Source organism: Seriola dumerili, unplaced genomic scaffold (genome assembly GCF_002260705.1).
Source record: "Seriola dumerili isolate Sdu_G_001 unplaced genomic scaffold, Sdu_1.0 BDQW01000002.1, whole genome shotgun sequence".
NCBI classification, from domain to species: domain Eukaryota; kingdom Metazoa; phylum Chordata; class Actinopteri; order Carangiformes; family Carangidae; genus Seriola; species Seriola dumerili.
The window spans coordinates 3054888-3075192 of NW_019174257.1; the positions used below are offsets into that span (position 1 = coordinate 3054888).

At 39.0% G+C, this 20305-nt stretch overlaps 1 protein-coding gene across 3 annotated transcripts in view; it reads left to right on the forward strand.

Moving 5' to 3' along the window:
• negr1 (neuronal growth regulator 1) overlaps positions 1-20305 on the forward strand; it is a 131969-nt gene that overhangs the window by 50411 nt on the left and 61253 nt on the right. For all 3 annotated transcript variants that reach the window (XM_022739306.1, XM_022739288.1, XM_022739297.1), the window contains exon 3: positions 12129-12254. In XM_022739306.1, the coding sequence (XP_022595027.1) occupies positions 12129-12254 (126 nt within the window). The remainder of the gene's footprint in view (positions 1-12128; positions 12255-20305) is intronic.

The following is a 20305-nucleotide window of genomic DNA, read 5'->3' on the forward strand; positions in this document are numbered from 1 at the left end:
TAATTGTTTTCCGTGCGGGGGTGTGTTGGTCTTGTTGACTGCAGAAATATGCTGATTCAGTGTATCTCCATTTGTTTTTACAACAACCTGCAGAGCTCTGTCAAACTCATCCATGTGTTTTTTTGTTTTTTTCTATCACGATTTATCTGGCTGTGGCACATTCTAGTTTCCACTTACAAAGCTTAGTTTGGTCTGCTCATTTCTTCAGCCAGGAAAATAGCACACTCATTGAGCACAACATCAGACATATCTGAATTGTTTAAATCATAGGTGATGCTGACAGCAATTCAGAGGTTTGAAATGGGATAGCATAATGCTTCATTCACCACACTTGCTCTGAGTTAGGGGTGGGCGACGTGGCCAAAGTATCATATGACATATCTTTTTGGTAAAAATCGCCAGTTTCCCCAAATTTAGTTGAACTCATATGATCACATGATTAGTTTTGCATATGGTTGCCTGGCCACAAAGCTTGTCACTTCAACTCAAGGCTAATGGCCCAACTCACAAATCTCTTCATCCTCGTTCCACTATGATTGTATTCTGAATATCCTGATCAGAAGTTGAGATTCGCATCTTTTGGCTGCTTTGACACTTCTGTTGGGTGTTTGTCTGCTCGCCGCTATTCTTTAACCCATAATGTTGTCACAACTATCATATTTTTTGCTTAGTTCATTTGGAGTATTCATTTTGACAGTTCTGTTATTTATTTATTTATGAGGTGCCTTATGTAAGTAGTTTAAGTTTAGTCATTCCTAACCAGCTCGCCCCGGCTCGTCCTGCTTTGTGTTTCTCGTCCCTGCAACTGACTGCAACTCCATCATCTTGGGGATGCCGCCACCAGCTGCAGTCAGCGAGCTAGCTATTTAACCATTTACAATGACCTGGTTAGCAGCGACTGAACTTTTAAAAGTAAATATCTAAATATAGTACCTTTTAATGACGGGATCTGTACGATTCACCTGAAAAGTAGATCAAATGCCATAGTAAGATCATCTATGATGTAAGATTGTTAGATCGCCCACCTCTACTCTGAGTACCTTTTTTCAATAGAAATATTAGTTGTCACTCACTAAGGAATTGAAGTGAATACTAGTTTTCCTTTGCTGTTTGCTTTCCCCGTGTTCATTGAACTCCACCCTCCCTGCAGATATAATGGCAGACCACAAACAACAAAAACAATGCCAACCCGGAGCCATGCACAAGCTTTTGTTTTTCCAACACAGTCATCATCTTGAGTTGAATTCATATTTATATGATGTTGTCTCTCCACAATGTGTAAATTGGTCATCAACCAACTTTCTCTTTGCAGTCTTCTTGCTCACTTCTACTTTGTAGTGAGTGTCTGTTTACACTGTAATAGGTTTACACTGCAGACACACTGGCAAGTGGAAGGAGACCAGCTTTATCCCAGTTGAGACTGCAGATTATGGCGGTTTAGGAGTTACATCAGAATTTCTTGCCACTTTTTGATGACAATATGAAGGTGTCTGACATGGAGCTGAAACAATTTGTTAATTAATCTATTTGTTGATCAACAGAACAATACTGCTGAATACTGACGACACACGCTACTCTGGCAAACTCAGGAAAGATGAGACAGACACACTGAGTGTGAGAAAAATCTAAATTCAGTATTCATCAACCAGTGGTGTTACCCATGGCTTTTGGTGCTGTTAAACAGTTGGTCGTCAGAGGTGTAAATCACAACAGAGACACGGGTTCTCTCACTTCTATGTGGGTCTGAGCACAGTCGGCCCTCTAGGCAATATTTATCATATAATACAACCTTCATCAACGGTGGGATGGCTGTGAAACAGATTTGCTAGGGGGTGAAGCATTGGCAGACATCTCAGAGATACACTAGCCTTAATTGGGCAGATGAATATCACAGGCTGTGCTCGCTGGCCCTACAGCACTGTCGAATACATCACCCTGAATGCAGACTGGCCACCAGCAGTGGGGTGCCGCCCGCTTGTCTCATCTCGGAAATTCATCTGGTGCCCAAAGAGCAGTTAAAGAGTCTGCTTCCATGACTTGTAGCTGTATTAGGAACTCCAGTGGTCATAATTATTAATAGACTTAAAACGGCGTACAGAGGATTTATTATCAAAGACGCAGGCAAATCAGAGAAGGAACACTGTCTTATTTAAGATGATCAGAGTCACTGATGTTCTGCATGAACATCATTATTTAAACAATCAGCGCTTCAGAGTAACGCCATAAACAAACAGCAGCAACTGACATCTGTATTCTGCGAAGTACAAGCTCAGGGTTTTTAATAATGAGCAATTTATTGAATATTCATAACTTTGGCCTTTCCAAAGCCCTCAGTGGGCTCAAACTGCCCTACGTGTTGTTTAGTCCAAATCTTCTCCCTCCAGCCCACAGACCAGATCGTGAAGAAAAGCAGTCGATAGCAGGCATCATCAGAGAATGAATGTAGCAGCTGACACACATGAACAACAATACACACGCTGTATGCACACACTGTCAGTGTTTGTGGGTGTGCACAGAGGCGCATATCACACACATGCACTTAAACAGGCAAATACACACTCTGAGAATAATCACTAATCCTCTTCAGTACTTGAACCTTGAATTGTTTGGCAGCCAGTGCTATTCATCATGGACTTATATGACTCACCAATGAGAGAAATAAATCAGGACAGAGAGAGACGGAGAAAGAGGAAGAGAGACTTTGACAAACAATGCATGAATGTGTTTCGACTCTCATTCCATAGAACTTCTTTGTTCCCGGACAATTCACCGCTCTTTGTGAAAACCCAGGCTTCTTCTCTACTAGATGACCCAATCTGAGATACATATGAATATTTCAAGGTAATAGCTTAAAGTCATTACAAATGGATGAACAAAGACGGGACATTGCACATTGCCGTGATGATGATGGTTCTTCTAGAAGCCCAAACTAGGATATTTTATAAGGAACTCATCATAACTATCAAGGGCACTTTGAGAAGTATGCCGGTTGACAGTTTCTGTGCCCAAAAAGGCATTCCACATCTCAGAGATTTAATATCCCAGCAGAGGAGTTTCAATAAAACGACATCTCTGAAAATGCAGATGCAAGTTGGTGTTTTCATGAGATTAATGCATGAGATTAACTAGGCCATCGATAATGAAAACATGTGAACAGCACTTGAGTTACAGTGGCACCAAAAGCCTTTTGTCTGTCTCACTGCATTTCCAGAGTATTGAAAACTGAAGAGTGAAGATCCAATAAAGAGCAGATCCAAGCACCCGCTGAGCCGAGCTCCTTTCCTGTGACTGGGTGCAGTGAGTGTCTGCTTGCTGCCAAATGCTCTCTCCCCATTAATCACGACCCGGGTTCTAAGGTTTGAACTTTGACCTTTAGTGCTGCATCAAGGCCCAGTGACAGATGGAGACGGAGTTTTGTGTCCTCTCATCAGATCATCCATTTCACACAAACACATAGACGCACACATGGCCCTCACACGAGCTGAGAGCTGAGATGCACAGAGGATCGCCCGTAGCAACGGTCGTTTGGTCACCGGCTGATATTTCGCTGTGGGTAAGCACTGTGCCCTCTGACAGTCTCAGTGTTTTTCTGACAATAAACTATTTGAAATAAGCTTTGTGCACTGCCGCGCCTATCAAAGAGACTTTGTAGCCACGCAGCTAATTGAAAAAGCAGTGATCATCCTTGAGACTGAAAGCAGAGTGGCCCATGCAGAGGAATTTTGTTGTATCATAAGCAAGATGCTGAGGCTGAGAGACACTGATTAGCATGAATAAATTAAAAACTGTTTCAATAAGTGGGTGATAGCTTATCTTTGAATTACATGCCCAGTGCAGCTCTCCCATTGAAGATTAATTGCCTCTCACAAGGTATTTCGAAAAGTTCATTTTCATCAATTGATTTCCCTTAATTCATGAATTTCCCCAGAAGTGCATGAAATTGGTAACAAGCCCTCCATAATCACGCTTTCTGCATCGTTAACCTCATTGGCAGTTACTCATCATATATATTGGTTGTGACATTTGCGGAAGCATGTTATTTTTGCACCATTAGGTCATGACGGGAATATTATCATAAACTAATGCTTAATGACAAGTTGAACAAAATTTTTATTCATAGTTTTCTTTAGATTTCTGCGAGGAGTAAAGCTTGTCTTCAGCATTTTATTCTTTTTCTTATTTATTTGCCTGATAATACATAAAGTACACACACAGCATTGATCTTATATCTTCAGACTTTAATTTTGATGCTGTTTTCTGATGATATAAGAAGTTTTACCAAGACCTTGGTCACAAGGAAAACTGTTTCACTATATGACTCTGGAGACATCTGTACGTTGCAGGGACATTTTGGAGGCTCAAGGTAAAATTGTCCAATGTTTTTCTCTATGTCCAAGGCTATCATCACCTAACCAGTACATTGTTGTTACCACAGTATTGGGGTCATTTCTGTTTCGCTCACAGACAGGAATGCTGCCTCGGAGAAAAAAAAAAGAAGTGGGCCACTGAAATGAATGTAGAGAAGAATATAACTTCAGGGTTACAGCTGAAGTAATGGGCATATATTTTACTGTAGGAATTTATGCCAGGTGCATTTACAGTGATCCAGTGAGGTGTAGGTGCTCATTGAGACACAGCAGCAAAAATAACAACTAGGTCACACCTACACAAAAAAGGCACTACAGGGGAATCCCATGTCAATACAACAATTTGCACATGTGTTACAGTATATTAAACTGATTTTTTTAACTCAAAAACAACAGTGTCTGATCTGTTATATATATAAACTTGTTCAGTGGATGACATACAGTAGGTACATCATACTGTACTATTCCCACACTATCACACACACTCATTGGACCCCGAGGCGAATTCCTGCAGTACATTAATAGGGTAAATCACTAGATTCATCATACATAATGATACCATTATGGAATAATGTTCATCAGCTAATGTGCACTTGCCTGGAATCTATTCGTATCTTTAGCCGTCTGGTGTCTGCTCCAACTCTTCACATCTCAATTCTTTATTAACCTACCCAACATCTTAGCCACAAGGAGATCTTAGAATATGAAGAGATGCCAAAAACAGACAAGCAATAAGAGCTGATGAGGTTTTATGTCTCGCCCCTGCCATTCCAGCACTTAGTCCACCTCCTCTATTGCTGCTGGGCTCGAATAAATGGAAAGAAAAAGAAAACATCCCTTTTTTTCTAAACTTTTTTATTGCTTTTTATTATTGGCGTATGGTTGTGTGTGGTTTTCTGTTGAAAATGATTGAGATTGATATGTTTAATAACACTATGAGAGAGCAGCAGGTGATATTGGAGGTAAAGCTAGTGTGACTTTCAAAGTTTATAGGCTGGGAGTCAAGTGAGGTATGTTGTTTGTTTGAAAGCACGCATTGCAAGCACATGAGCATGCACTCATGTACACACATCGAGACAAACATACACCTACAATAGCTGTCAAGAGTTCCTGGAACACATTTCATATCCAAAAAGTCAACCTTTTCCCTCTATTACTATACATATTTTTGGGGATTTTTGTACAGCACATTAAAGTCAACTTACTTAGCCTGAGGGTAATGAAATACTAGTGTGACAGACAAAGTCAGTTATCTTTACAGTAAAAAATGCAAATTGCTAAATTGGATCGGGCCGCTAAAGTTATGTGTCTTTTGTCACAAGCAAGTAGTGAAAAAACTTGCCAATAATGACAGATTTCTCTTTCTACTCGGATGAACTTTTCCAGAGTTAAGCACTACAAATGATCTGTGCCTGCTTTATGACACCACAAATGGAGGTAATCCCTTTGAGTAATATAATCTGTCACTGTTTGTGTTTAGTTTCTGTGTCTGACACCTAATTAACGGACTGGAAGTTGGTTCTCTTTTGCTGCCTGCAGTGAGGAAAGGGAATTGAAAACCTTTAGGAATAGCTGTGTGGGCATGCTCTCATTACTGAAGTTTATATTAGGCCTTACAAACACAGGTATATTTTACTGGTATATCATAATCCATCTGTATCAGTATCATCTCTTAACAACCTGCGGTTTGGGAAAGCTTTGGAGAAGGTAATTTTAGAATTGCAAGTAGCTATTCAAATACCTCCTCAGGATTTTTTCACTGTTTCCAGTAAAGCTTAAAAGTAAAACTCAAATCTGCCCCTAATCCAATTCTCAAGTGCTGCACATCATTGATTAAAGACAATCTATCCTCAGATCAGTAAGCATCTGCGATTTAATAAGACCATTACATCGTATTGTGTTTGGACAGGAAGTATGCTCAGGGCAGTTACAGCACCTTCATCCTTTTCTTCACTGTGTGTATGATGATGATGATGATCAAAGATTTAAATTTCAAAAACCAGAGAAGAAATTTCTCTCTTTTTCTCTCTCCCTCCGTTCCTCTCAGCTCTCTCTGACTTCTCTACATCCCCAGCGCCCATGCTGCCGTCCATTACAACAAGTGTCCAGGCTTCCCCTCTGTGCTCTAATTGGAAAGCTGGATGGCAGTAGGTTTAGCCAGTAATGGGGTCCTGCAATTTGGTAGCAGAAGTCATCCTGGAGAGGCCTGTTAGAATTCATAGAATAGCCCAGTTGTGTGCTTGCCTCTTTGCACCTCCAGAAAAAAAAAACCCTGCATTTTAATAGTGCAGCTGTAAGCATTTTCGTAATTCAAGGTGGCGTCATTAGAGGCTTATTTATTCACCCGAGGTGTCTGCCAGGAGGGAGATGACACCGCCCAGATCAGCTGTGGCAGCTCACTCTCAGCACCTCCCGCAGGGCTGGAGAAGGGGAAATTAGAGAGGAATGGGCAAACATGACAATCATAGCATCGTTAATGAATTAGCACGTAAAGAAAACAACAAGCGGTGTGTGTCGGTACCGAGGGAAGGGTTACGATGTTCTGTTGCTGAAGTGCCAGAACAGTCACGGCTGTCTCTGATGTTTCAAGAGATGGAGGAGGAGGTGGATAATATAAAGCACTCAGAGAGAAGCACCCTAGAAAAACATAATAGTAATGGACTTTGCAGGCTTTCAAGGTAGCGTGGTAACCAGGAATTTCGCCAGTGGGGATTATCACAACAACATCTAAAAGGCTTTTCTCAGCAGGGAAAAATATCCATAAGAATAATTTGCACCTCATATGTACACACAGTCTTTCTCTAAACTACTCTAACCAAGTCATCGCCTCTCATCTCTTTAACTTTACCATGCAGTACCTTAACCATAATGTATTGCCAACCCTATGACCACAATCCCTAACGTTAAAGAAGTAGTTCAGTTGCCTAAACATATCAATAATGTGTCATCGTGAGATTTTTTTTTCAACTTTTGAACATATTCATACTCTGTTCTATCTTTGGGTTTGGGTCTCTATAACATTGCTTTACTGTGCGTCAGTCTGACAGCATGTTGTTACTGCAAAGATCATTGTACCTTGTGGTAAAAGTTGACGGCCTTAAGAACCTTACAGAAACACAGAGTTCTTGTAGTACCTATGCTGTGTCATACTACAAATCAAATTGAAAAAATCAGATGAAAATATGCACCTGAGGCATACTGCCAAACTTTGCTCACGGTTGGTTAGAGCAAGGTATTTACTACATTACCTTCTGAGGTGTGAGACTAACATTTCCTCAACAGCCTTAAACTGTCACTGACATTCAGCTATATTTCCCAAAACATCCATAGTATCAATTTAACTCAAAGAGAAATATCGTCATCGCCAACACTACCTGTATACTCAAATCCTTTCATCAATTTCAGGTGTACTTTTCTATGTCAGTGTGAAATTCAAGTAAAAAATGCATAAAATTGTCACCAGAGTCAGCGTGACCAAGGGTTGAATGCTGTAATTCTGTATGTGAGTTTTTCTGGCATATTTGCTTCTCTGCATCACGCTGGTGTCAAACAACCTCAGTGCTTTCAAGTGCCATGTTAACATTACAATGGTATTCACACCACCACTCACACATATACATGAATACTTTAAAAAAAAATCAACATATGTGTTATCAACTATTATCATTCATTTAGATATGACCTGGTCAGGGGTTTCACCATTAAGAGTCGACACTAAAAAAAGTAGAGGTAAACTGAACACTTAAACTTTTGCAGCCACTTGGTAACTTGATTTTCTCATTAGCAGTAATAGAATTTCAAATAGGTTTAAGTCCCTATTTGCTAAATGGAAATCCCCTTCAGCCCTCAATATCAAGTGTCCATCCTATGGCCCCTCAGCAACAAAGCTTGCAATGTCTCAGCACTGTAACCTAGCAACGAGACCCCCACTTATATAAGATCTTGTTTAGGATGTTTTTTTAATTTATTTTTTTAAAGAAGTAACAGCAGATAGAAGAATAATATTTTGTTCATACATTAGCTTTATCCAAAATCTTTGTTTCACTATAGATAATTAACAGTGATACTTGTGAACCGTGAGCATTTTGCACCACAACTGACAGTTACGGAAAGTAAATATCCAGGCACAAACTTTTTAACCAAAGCACTTAATCTGAGTTGAGGTAAACTTTGTAAGGAACTTGCTGTGGTGAGCTCAAAATTCACAATAATAATACACAAATAATTACAAAAAAACCTATAAGCTAACAACAAAATGCACCCTAAAGTGCCAAAGGTTTACCATGCACGAGTCGAATAGCCTCAGGTAGTTAGATTATTGCCTAACTACAATAGCTTTGGAACAGAAGCAGGGGTTACTGTGTGGTGAATAAATTGCTCCTCAGTTTTTCACAGACATCCCAGATGCATAGATGATAAAAGTTTATATTTTATTGTCTAAAGTTTGCCTGTTATGTATTGATCTTTTATTCTGTTTCCCGGACTTGGTTGTTATTCTCAACTGGAGCAAACAGTGTTATACAGTAAAGCAACTGAGCCCGAGTAGCTCTGAGCTGAAAAACTGAAGCCTCTTCATGTGAACCTTTGAAAACCTCTCAGTCCCTGCCAAGGAGAGATAGGATCAGTAGACAACCCCAACATTTTCAATTTTGTGCTATCAGACACTGGGGAGATGTGTCAACAGTGGGGTCCTACAGCAAGTAAACACAGGAGTCTGACAAGCAATAACCTAGATTCAACATCGCCTCCGGTCGTCTCCCACTGAAGGTCCGCCACTTTCATCTCATTTAGATCCAGATCTGTTGATCAAAAATGATGCCTATCCCCCCAGCAAGCAGAAATCTCCAGTGCTGAGAGTGTTTTCATGGGCATTACATACTGGGGTGGTAGCATTTGTCAATCAGAAGTTTTTTTTCTTTGAGCCACAGAGGTTCCAGTTATATGACAATGGATGCTTTTAATGTTGCATTACAATGTATTTGACTATAGGCTATTTCATCTTAATATACAATTAGAGCTGATAAGTGCATCCGGGTTGTAGCACAGTTTTATGGCCTTAATGTTGAGGAAAGATGATTGATGATCACAGTTTTTATTGTAGTGCATGTTGCAGGTTCCAGATCACAATTATATATTTTCCAAACAGTAAAAATTGTTTCTCTTTTTTTTTTTCTTTTTTTTTACTTGATTGTACAATATTTGAGGAGGGAAGAAGAAAAGGAGCAATAATTTGATTATAGTTAATCAGTTTGAAACATATGGTAGATGGTATTCAAAGTGTATGTTCTCAGCAACATTCTCTGTATGGTTGGTCAAAGCAAGTGAGGGCGGCTGCAGCTGAGCTGGACAGAGCTCAATGACAAAAAAAAAAAACCATGTGACTCCAAAAAGTGTTGGGGTGGGTCTAAAGAGGAACTCGGGAAATTGTTGAATCAACTTTTCTTTTGTTCGTTTTTTAGCAGGCATAAGGAGGGATCAGAGGGTAGAATAGTTGGAAGCCCCAGACGACTGAGAAGCCATTACTGTATAGCACAGTCCACTGCAGAAAAGCTCCCTCAGAGATTCAAATCTTGCAGATTAAAATAGTGTCTCCGTATGTGTGTGTGTGTGTGTGTGTGTATGTGTGTGTGTGTGTGTGTACACACACATGCCTGCATGTGCGCTTATTTGAATGTGTTAAAATGCCTTTGTAGGTGGCTGCATGTGTGTCCGTGTGTGTTTTCAGCAGCCTAAATACCGAAGCTTTTAACATCAAAGCAGCGAGAGGATTTAAGTGCCCAGAAACTTGCCAATTATGATTGTAAGTGATGTCCAGCAGGGACTGTTGATGAGCTGCCCTCCACAAAAAATAACTTTTCTTTTTCAAAGATTTGCTTTTTAGTGACGTACTTGGATTGATGATGCACAGCCTCCAATGCACATAAAGTGTATCCTGGCTCCAGACCTATGAATCACTCCCACATCTCATTTTTTGAGTGATTCAAAAAGGGCTGGATTTTTTCCTATGAATTGCTCTTTGAGAAACAACTAGGCGAATCAAAGCCTTTGTGGGTGAGACCCACTCACTGTGCCGAGTTCTGTCGGGAAATATTAAACATAGTTGTGGTCGACAGCTTAATCACAACTCACGAATAAATTTAACTGTGTCTTACTATAAAATAAACAAACTTTATTGTTTTAAAAAGTTGAGTTTATCATGCGCTGTAAACAGACTCAACAATGCAAGTGTTATCAAATACCAGCCAATATACAAATTTAGGTTTTATTTTGAACTGTGTGCAATTGTGTGTGTCTTGTTTCATACTTTGCTTCTGGCATTTGGGGATTTCATGAACAGCTTCATTATAGAGCAATTCGATCGTTCTTGGAAGTTCATAAGCTTGCGCCAGTTTTTACCATTAGTGGTGAAATGAGATGGGAACCTCCAAATGTCAGACTTAAATGTGAGATGATTTGAGTTTGGAACAGACTTGTGAATATGCCTCAACAGTAGCTGACAATAAAGATCTTCAACGCATGAACACTGCTCGCTTAGTGAGGTGAAATCTTTACTTTGTACGATTGATTTATTCTTTTATTCTTCAAAACAAATTGCAGTGTAATATTCATAATGCGTACAGCAAATTGTTCCTTATGTAAAAGGAAAGATGGTCTGTGGATGTTTGGTACAAACCTAAATTACAAGCATATTGTCCAATGAAAAACAGTTACACTGTAGAGCCTCGTGTGGAGCAGAATTGAACCAAATGTCAAAGATCTCTGTGCACAATTACGTTCAGGTACATTACCATTAGCAGTAGTGACAGGCAGGTTTACTGGTGTCCCTGAGGAGAACAGACTCTGTTTGCTGTGTGACTCAGGTGAGATTGAAGATGAAGAAGTTCATTTCATGTTTTATTGCTCATTTAACAATGATTTAAAGGTGACTCTTTTTGGTAAAATGTCCTTCATTTCTGATGAGTTTTTCTGGTTGAATGAATACAAAAATCTTGTGCTGTATTTCAGGAAGAGAAGCTTTTGTGTGGCTGATTTTATTTGTAGAGCCTAGGGCAGGATGAAGGTTTTGTTTGGAATACAATGTAAGAACCTGTGTTCAAGTTTGACAAATGTTTCATGACACACTCACCAACTAACTAATGAATGCAGCCTGGCAATACAGGCTGATTAACATTTAGTATTAACATTTAGTACTAACATTTAGTGTAGTAAGCTACAGTATTTATCATGATAGCAATGAATGCAGCCCTTCATTTCTATTTTCCCTTACATTATCATGACAAATCTGTAGTTAAATGTTAGTTCTGTGTGACAAAATGATAGAAATGAAAAAATATTTGACTCAGGCTGGGAGCAGGATGTGGTAATAAGTTTGCCAGCTAGTTAGCTTGCTAGCCTAAGAAAGCCAGCAGGCTATAGGGACTTACTGTTGAAAGTAGTAGTTTTTAGCTTCAACTACTACTACTACTTTTGACCTAGTCTTGTCTTTTCTGTAAACCTGCTTTACTTATTCTTACTGTACACTGGCTAATGCAGCCTCAGTGAGATTTTAACTAAATTGATGGGTCAGGTAAGTATAGCATGTAACTCAAAACTTGAACGCAAACCACATCTCCCTGTAAAGATATCCATCCTACCTTCCTTTTCTCTCTAATGTAATATTACATACAGATGATACAGCTGGATGAACCGGAGGTTGCAGATTTGAAATGCTAATCTTGTTTCTGTATTTTTTTTTTTTTTTTTATTATTTCTCATTTCCAGTTCCTCCCAAGATATATGACATTTCGTCTGACATCACGGTAAACGAGGGCAGCAATGTGTCGCTCATCTGTACAGCCAGTGGGAAACCTGAGCCAACCATTTCCTGGAGACATATAACCCCATTAGGTGAGTTCACTTCACCTCTCACATACCTATGCTAATGAATGGGTGGATGGATAAATAGATGAATGGACAAATGGATGGATGAATAGAGAGAGGAAATGAGGAGGTATGGACAGGATCAATAGGTGGTAGAATGAGAAGGAGAGAGTACTGGTAGTTATGTTGCAGATGAAGAGATGGAAGGGGGAAGGGATGCAGTGAGAGATGGATGTGGTTGGATTGATCCATGAGAGAAGGGGGGAGGGTTGGTGGTGGATGTAATAATAAATTCACGTGAACATGGAGTATTATGGAAAGAGTAAGACCTGAGTGCATAGTGAGGTCCTGAAATGACATTGCCATCTTGCTTCATGTATTTAAGGGCTGAGGCACTGGCTAATTCATTGTGTCTCTGTGATATTAGTTATAAAATACCCACTGTCACACAAGCCTCTCCTCAGATGTAAATAGCTGAAAGGATGCAATGGGTAGATTATTTGGGGAATTATTTGCTTACATCCCGAAAAACTGCATGTATTCCCACTCAACCTCTGCTTGACTGGGGGTGTGTATGGAGCTAGCTTTACAATTAAATAATTAAGAAAAAACGATTATATACAGCATGTGTCGTTGGTTAAGAGCAGTTACTGATGTGTCCACGCCTCTCCACCATATTGATGTACTTTACCCTGAGTTCAGGTTCATCAGTAGACTGCTCCATTATAGATAATGGAACCTGTCTACTTCATGCAGCCACAGGAAACACCACATTCTACTGCATGCTGCATTTGAATGTTAAAGAAAAAAAAATACTGGTTATTTACTACAAGTTATTTAACAAATCTACAGTATATGCAGTTTCTGAAAGAATGTTTTTTGAAAAAAAATATTTTAAAAAGCAATAGCTAACAAGCTAATGTTTTGTTGGTGGTTTTAAAATGAAATTAAATTCTATCGCGGATATGTTAGTATCTGTATATGTTTCATAGCTAGCTAGATAGAGTAGAGAATACACAGGTTAGTAGACAGGACAGCAGACATTTTTCCAGTGACTTCACTCATTATGTTATTTTTGATATACCCTAAATATAAAGATAAATTTATCATCTGTGAAGATTAAGTTGTGTAGAATAGAATATAGAACAGAACCTATTGTCTCCACTGCAATGGACCAGCGACCTACTGACCCACACACATTCACATGCACATTCAAATTTATTCAACCGAAAAGTGACAGCTCTAATGTACTGTGGTAAGTCTCGGTTTCTGCAAATAAAACATATCTGCTCCTTCTCACCTCCATACTTCTATACTTTTAAAATGAGACTCTTCAGTTCACAAAGAAGAAAAGATACTTCAAGCTATACTCAATACAATAGTTAATGTATTACAATCACACATTCTGCCACTAAATCAGACATGGTGATAGCGTATTGAGGATTTCTACTATAAAAATTGCAGCTCTCATCACCGCAAGAAGAGCTCCAATTTAGTTTGGCAGTTTGTAAACTATCATTTAGGTGCATTATCAAAGAATACCCTTATTGTTATCATTATAAATTATTTGAATGGCTGCTAGTCTGGGACACACATACGCCATTAAATGCTTTGAATCCTCCCTTTGAAAACTCATTCCAAAGCATTTAACTGTTGCTGCAAAGCCCCCACCCAGCCACTTCTAGTCCTCCCTCATTTTCATATTAATGGATTAGAGCATGCTGTTCTTATCTGATAGCTGTGAGGAGGACTGCATTTATCTTATGGCTGTCAAATCCTCCTCTCTGGCGTGCATGCCCTGATTGCGTTAGGGGAGTTTCAGAAGATGATCAAAAGAGCCATCCTCAGAGTCCGAATGGCAGTCACTCATTCTACTTTGAAGTGTCCACACTTTGAAGTATGCCACAGAAGAAATGATATGCTGGTCAAATGAAAGGGCCCGGTACTAAATGTAATCACAGACTGTCTCCCAGCACATCAGAAAAGAAGCTATTTGCAGTGGGATCTTTGAGTCGGTTATTGTAGTGAGGGCGATTTGTCCAAAGGACGTTGTACAGCTGAAAGGTTGTAATAGGCTAATTACCTATCGATGGAATTCCATTAAATGTGTTGGATATGCAGAGCAGTGTGCCCCAACCAGTGAACAGGCAACCTGAATATGCAATCACAGCATATGGAAATATTTATCTCAGTTATGAATGACTTATCGAATAGCAGCAGACCTTAAGTGAACTATCATGAACTGTAGTACTTTGACTGCCATTAACACCAAAAAAAAAATTTCACTGTCTAAAATACCGAACGATCATTAATTGCAGGAAATTAAAATAGTCATAACTGATCTTGTTATTAATAAAATGTAACTATTGTTGCAGATAGATGGGAATGTTGGAAAAATATATTATCATTTGTTTTGAAAACTGGTGTTTGTTGGCAACTAAAATGCTTAGAGAATATTGGTCCAACCAAGATTAGTTTGTTTTTTATTTGGCAGTCAGTAAAAGTTTCTGCAATATGAGAACACATAAGGAAATGCAAATACAGAAATCCAAGTTTAACATAATGGAAAATCCTGAGGTTGAGCCAAAAGCTGATGAAAACATCAACCACTCCTCAATGATTGAGTGTTGTGTTCCTTAATTTAGTTATGTTTGATCAGTTTGCAGCATTTTTATTCTAGATGCTGATTAAGTGTCAAAGTGGTGAAGATGTTTTCTTCCTTTGTGTTTTGTTAATTTGCATGTTTTTTCTTCAGCTGCATTGTGTTGAGCTTCGCCTGGCCACTGTATATAAGGATCCCCTTGTAAAACACTGTGATGTGGTTATTAATTTAATACAGCATTATTTGAATTTGTAACACAATCTGTATGAAAAACTAAGGATCTCTAAATAGGATAAAACATTTTCAACTTTCATGACGCATTCACAGTCAAACTTGTAAGGTATCATGAATCAAAGAAAATCATGACAAAATGAACATGCCTAGCACTGAGATTTTGTCTATTTGAATTTGGTAGGATAATCATAATCATTTGATGACACTGAGAGAGAGATGTTAGTATCGTGATACAGTGTGCAGTCGATTGTTGAAGATCTATGGCACATACATGCATCTGCAATAAACTGCAGGCCACTACAGCTCACTTGTACCGGAAACACTGGTTTTATTAACTCCAGTAATGTATCTTGAGCATTACACAAAGTGCTGTCAACCAATCTACCTCACTCACTTACAGGTCATAACAGCGTGGCTGCTTATTCTAGCTCGTCGTAGCTGGCCGTCTACTTTGACATTCTTTCCCTCCCTCTTTTAACCTCATACAGCCCGCTGGCCCATGCAGGGGCCCATTAGAAGGTTCTGAACAAGTTCTGATGTAGTAAACACTTAAACTTTTGTCCATATAGACAGGCTGTACCTCCTTAGGTGTACCAGTGGAACATGGTGACTGCCTACCTTTTATACGTGTAAAACTCAGATTCTCGCTCTGTTCCTCCATTATTTGTATTGTTTTAGTCCGTAAGGGCCCACAGATCACAAAAATCAAGAGTTCCTTATAAAAGTAATCTAGGCTATGAATATCGTCATGAGAAGTCCAAAGCAGACGACTGAGCGATAGGTATCCGCTATTCTTCCCTCACTTCTCCTCTCTCTCTCTCTCCATTCGGCCCCCGTCGGCGGGTCTGGTATTGTTTGTTAGCTTTCTGGCTACAAAGCGGAGGCCTCCACGTAGCCAGCACGTAATGATGCGTTCTTTTTGATTGAAAAAAAAAAAAAAAACTTTTTCCACAGCTTTTCTTAATGACTAGCTTGTAGATAGACGTATCCCCTGACCAATCAGAGCTAAATTTTGTCCGACTTTAGCCGGCGCTGCGCAATGTCATCATGTCATATGACATTCAAACCTCGCGGGAGCAAGGCACCTTCATCTAGAGTCAGGCGGCTGCAGTTGCTCTCCACCCGCTTTTTTTTTTTTTTAATTAATAATTCCGTTAGATGTACAGAATAAGGCACAAAAGAAGTAGCCCAACATAATTAACAAAGACAAACAACAAATATACACAGTGCCATGGATTATATGCAGAGCTTGACACAATCAAATACAAACTGAACGTTGTACAGTAAAAAAGATATTTCAAAAAAATATTAAAAAATTATATTAATATTTTAAAATTGGAGCACAGATTGAAGGTTTTCACAACTTTTCGATGACATGAGGTAGATAATGTTCTGATGTAGGACTCTGCTTCCTTCATAAAAGTACAAAAAGAGTCTTTAGGTTTTAACACCTTACATTTATGGATATAAAACTTAAGACATTAAGTAGTATGATGAGATTGCACAGGAAAATTGTTTTCTAGTTCTATTGTATAATTTGTGAACCCAAACAATACATCCTTTAAACAAAGTAAAAAAGCATCATAGATAAAGTTCAAAATGAAGCGCAGATGCCTTGTCACAGATTACGAGTGTGTCCACCAGTCCAAAACAGATGAAAGACAGTCTCTGGGTGCATGTCACAAAAAGTGCAGCTTACGTCAATGTCTTTCTTGAATCTTACTAAAAATTATTTGACAGGATAGCAACAATGCATGATCTTAAAAGAAATCTCTTTAACTTTGTTAGCTAGTAGAAATCTGTTTGGAAGAGTCTATGTCATGTCCCAGTCTATATCCTGAGCAAGTCCACTCCAGTAACTACAAATTACAGTAGGAACACAGAACAAAGTAAAATGATGAGATTAGTCTGCAATATAATTTACGTTTTATTATATTACAAGAGTTAGTTCACATTTTTACTTAACCCTTTTTCCAGTAAGCTATTTATAGTGTTGTTTTACCTTTTGAAACCAATGTTTATTTAAGTATCTGATTATACTTGAATACAAGTCTAAACTATTTCAGAATTCTTGTTGAATGGTCATACTTTATAAAATTGCGCACTTGATTAAAATCTGTCTGAAAAGGTACTTTGGCCTAAATGGTCTATTTTTCTTTTTTGCTTGTAGGGCTCTATTTTTTTGAATGGGGAAATTAGTTTAATTGTTCTGTTCAATAACTTGCAAAATTGCCTTAAAAACCAACATAAAAAAGACCACGCACACAAACACACTGACAACGGACCCGTTTGTCATAGTCGGATTGGCTAAAAACAACAACGCATTCGTTTCATTTATTTGTGGGGAAGTGAGATCTGATCACAAGTGGTCATTTGAGACGCATGTGGAGACGCAGTTTAATGCCAGGTGTGAACCAGCATGCTTGTGATCAATCACACGAGATGCATGTTAAAGCCAGCTCTGTACAGGGTCTAGATAGTTGTGCTGCAGCAGTCAGTGAAGTTTGACAGAATGATAAATTGCCCTGACTGACTGTCAAGTTCCTATTCCCACTTCGACTGTTTTGTGTTTGCATTTTTTGGTTCTCTCTCCTTCCTGCCAACCAGCAAACTGCCAGCTAATAATAAACATTGTGCATCCAGTGAAGTGTGGCCATTAACTGTTTATTGAGACAATAATTCGGCTCAATATGTGTGCATATAAAGTCAATGCATATTCTTCAATTAGAAAGATGCAAACTGAAGCAAGTACTTGTAACACACGGATCATCATTGTTGACATGCTGCTAAGAGAAGGAATGGTGCCAGCATATGTCTGCAGCGTAATGTGCTTAATTAGCCATGTAAAAACTGTGCTTGACAGTGAAGTCCTCAGGAGTTTGGGGTGATTGCTGCATGATAGGGGCACTTACGACTGGAAACCCCGCTCATCAGCTGGTGAAAACTCGTCGTGCAAAGTGAATGCTTCATCCTCTCCCTATCCTTATCAACCACTGTTGATGTGCCCTTGAGTAAGGATTCTCCCCCCTGAATGTTCCAGTGCTGCACCATTTGAAAACAACTAATGGGAAACTGCGTAGTTGGGGTCATCTTTGACCTTGCAGCTCCTCCTCCAGGCTTTTGATGTCGATAAACATGTTCTGCATTAACTTGTACTGTATGTTTAAGTAAAAGCTGAATTTAAATGAGAAACGCCATTAGACAAAGTACATTGGTAACATTCCCAGAAGCCACTCTGTCATTATTAATTTAGCTCTTGACATGCCTACTTACTTTACTCTTAAAGCTTACAATAGCTCTGGTGACATGTCAGCCTTTCAGGTTATTGCCTACACATGGAGTACTGTGCAATGGGTGCTCACCACTCTTTCATAGGTCATAGACGGGGGATGAAATATAATTTAACATAGTCTGTTTCAGTCTGGTTTGGTTGGGTGGATGGCTGGGCAGAATTGCCTTGATAAGCTTTTTCCATTGAGATTTGAATCCATGGGATAGAAGTGTGACCTTTGAAAAGGCTGACTAGAATACTAGAATAGATATTTGATTGTTTTCTGTGATGGGACTCAGCTGGGGAGCATTTCTCTCTCTTTCCAAGCATCTAATGTACATTTATCAACTATATACTGTATATCTCTTTTTTTGCCTTTTCATTTAAGTACATGATCTTCCCCAAAACACACCCTGTGGAAACAGCAGCAGCATCTTGTACATTGACAACTCACAGTAGCTTATTTAAAGCTGCATCCAACAGAACCGCCTTGGTCCTGAACTAAGCAGCAATAGCAAGTGCATAAGTACAAGAGCTCAGTCAGTGTCTGTGTGAACGGTGCAATGAATTATTCAAACTTGACTTTATATCACTGCTACATACCTTGAGTTGTGCCTGCCATGTCGCACTGGAATGTGGCAGCTCTTTAAGAGATGCAAAGCAGGTCTTTGGCAGTCTCTTCAACAGGGATCTCTCATTCAGCACTGGGTTCCTTTTCTCATAGTTTGCAATGAGCTGATGTGCAGTTCAAGGCCTGACACTTGAGCATACTTTAAACACGATGGGAGGTGAAAGATAAAGAGTTAGGCACTGCATTTCGAATTTCAGATACCAACAGTAGGAGCCGTGTCTAACATGGCTCCATTCAGCTATTGAGCTGAGTATTGCTAACTAAAGAGGTGCTCAATGGGCACATGCTTTATTGGAGTGTCCATAACATGATGAATAGTAGACCTTCTTTAACTCAGATGTGATATTGAGTTACTACAACACTACGCATATTAAATGGTAGTTTGCAGGCGGATGATTTCTTTCCAGCCTGTGACTTTAAAAAAAAAAAAAAAAACACTTTAACACCCACCCCCATTTTGAAAGAGGTTCTTCAAAATTAAATATATGAATTCTAAATAGTTTTCAAGATTTTAGGGCAGCAACTAACTTTTTTTACTTTCATTAATGATTTTATCTATTGATTATTTTCTTGATTAACCGATTAGTCCTTTGTCTATAAATTGTCTACAACTCAAATATATTTTGTGTCCTATCATAAAGGATGAAGGAAATCAGAAAATATTTAAATTTGAAAGGCTCTATCCACACAATTTTGGCATTCTGTCATAAACTAAAATAACTCAAAATATTCAAATAATTTATGATAAAAAAAAGTTGATCATTTTTCTGTTGTAACTTATCCAGTGTTTCCAATACATCGATATAATTGTGGCGGCTCGCCACAATATCAACATTCACCACCACACATTGATTTTCTCTTTTGTGCTGTTTCAAAATCTTATGGCTAAAATCTTATTTCATTGTAGAGGTATACATTGATTCGCTCAGCCCTTCCTTGCTCTGCTTACACTGACAACTGACCCGTCTGTCATAGGACTGGACATGGGGAGCACCGGGAGAAATCCCACCGCATTGATGGGTTGGTGGACTGTCAAAAAAAGTTTGACTGTCTCTGTTTTTTTTTTATCAACCCTCTCTGTGTGCCTGTCATTCAGGTTGCACAGCATGCAGGGGCAACAAATATGAAAGCAACAAGGCAACAGCTAGTGGATCCCTCTCACAATAAGTTCACACGCCAAAGCTGATGTATGTTTCCCATACATAGGCCATACTTGGATGGACGATCTAGGTAGATGAAATTGCTCTATTCAGAACAGCTTATTTCACTCTTTTGAAACTAACTCATTTTTGGCCACACCTGTTCGAGTTGCATGTCCTTCTGTAACTGAGTGTTGACTA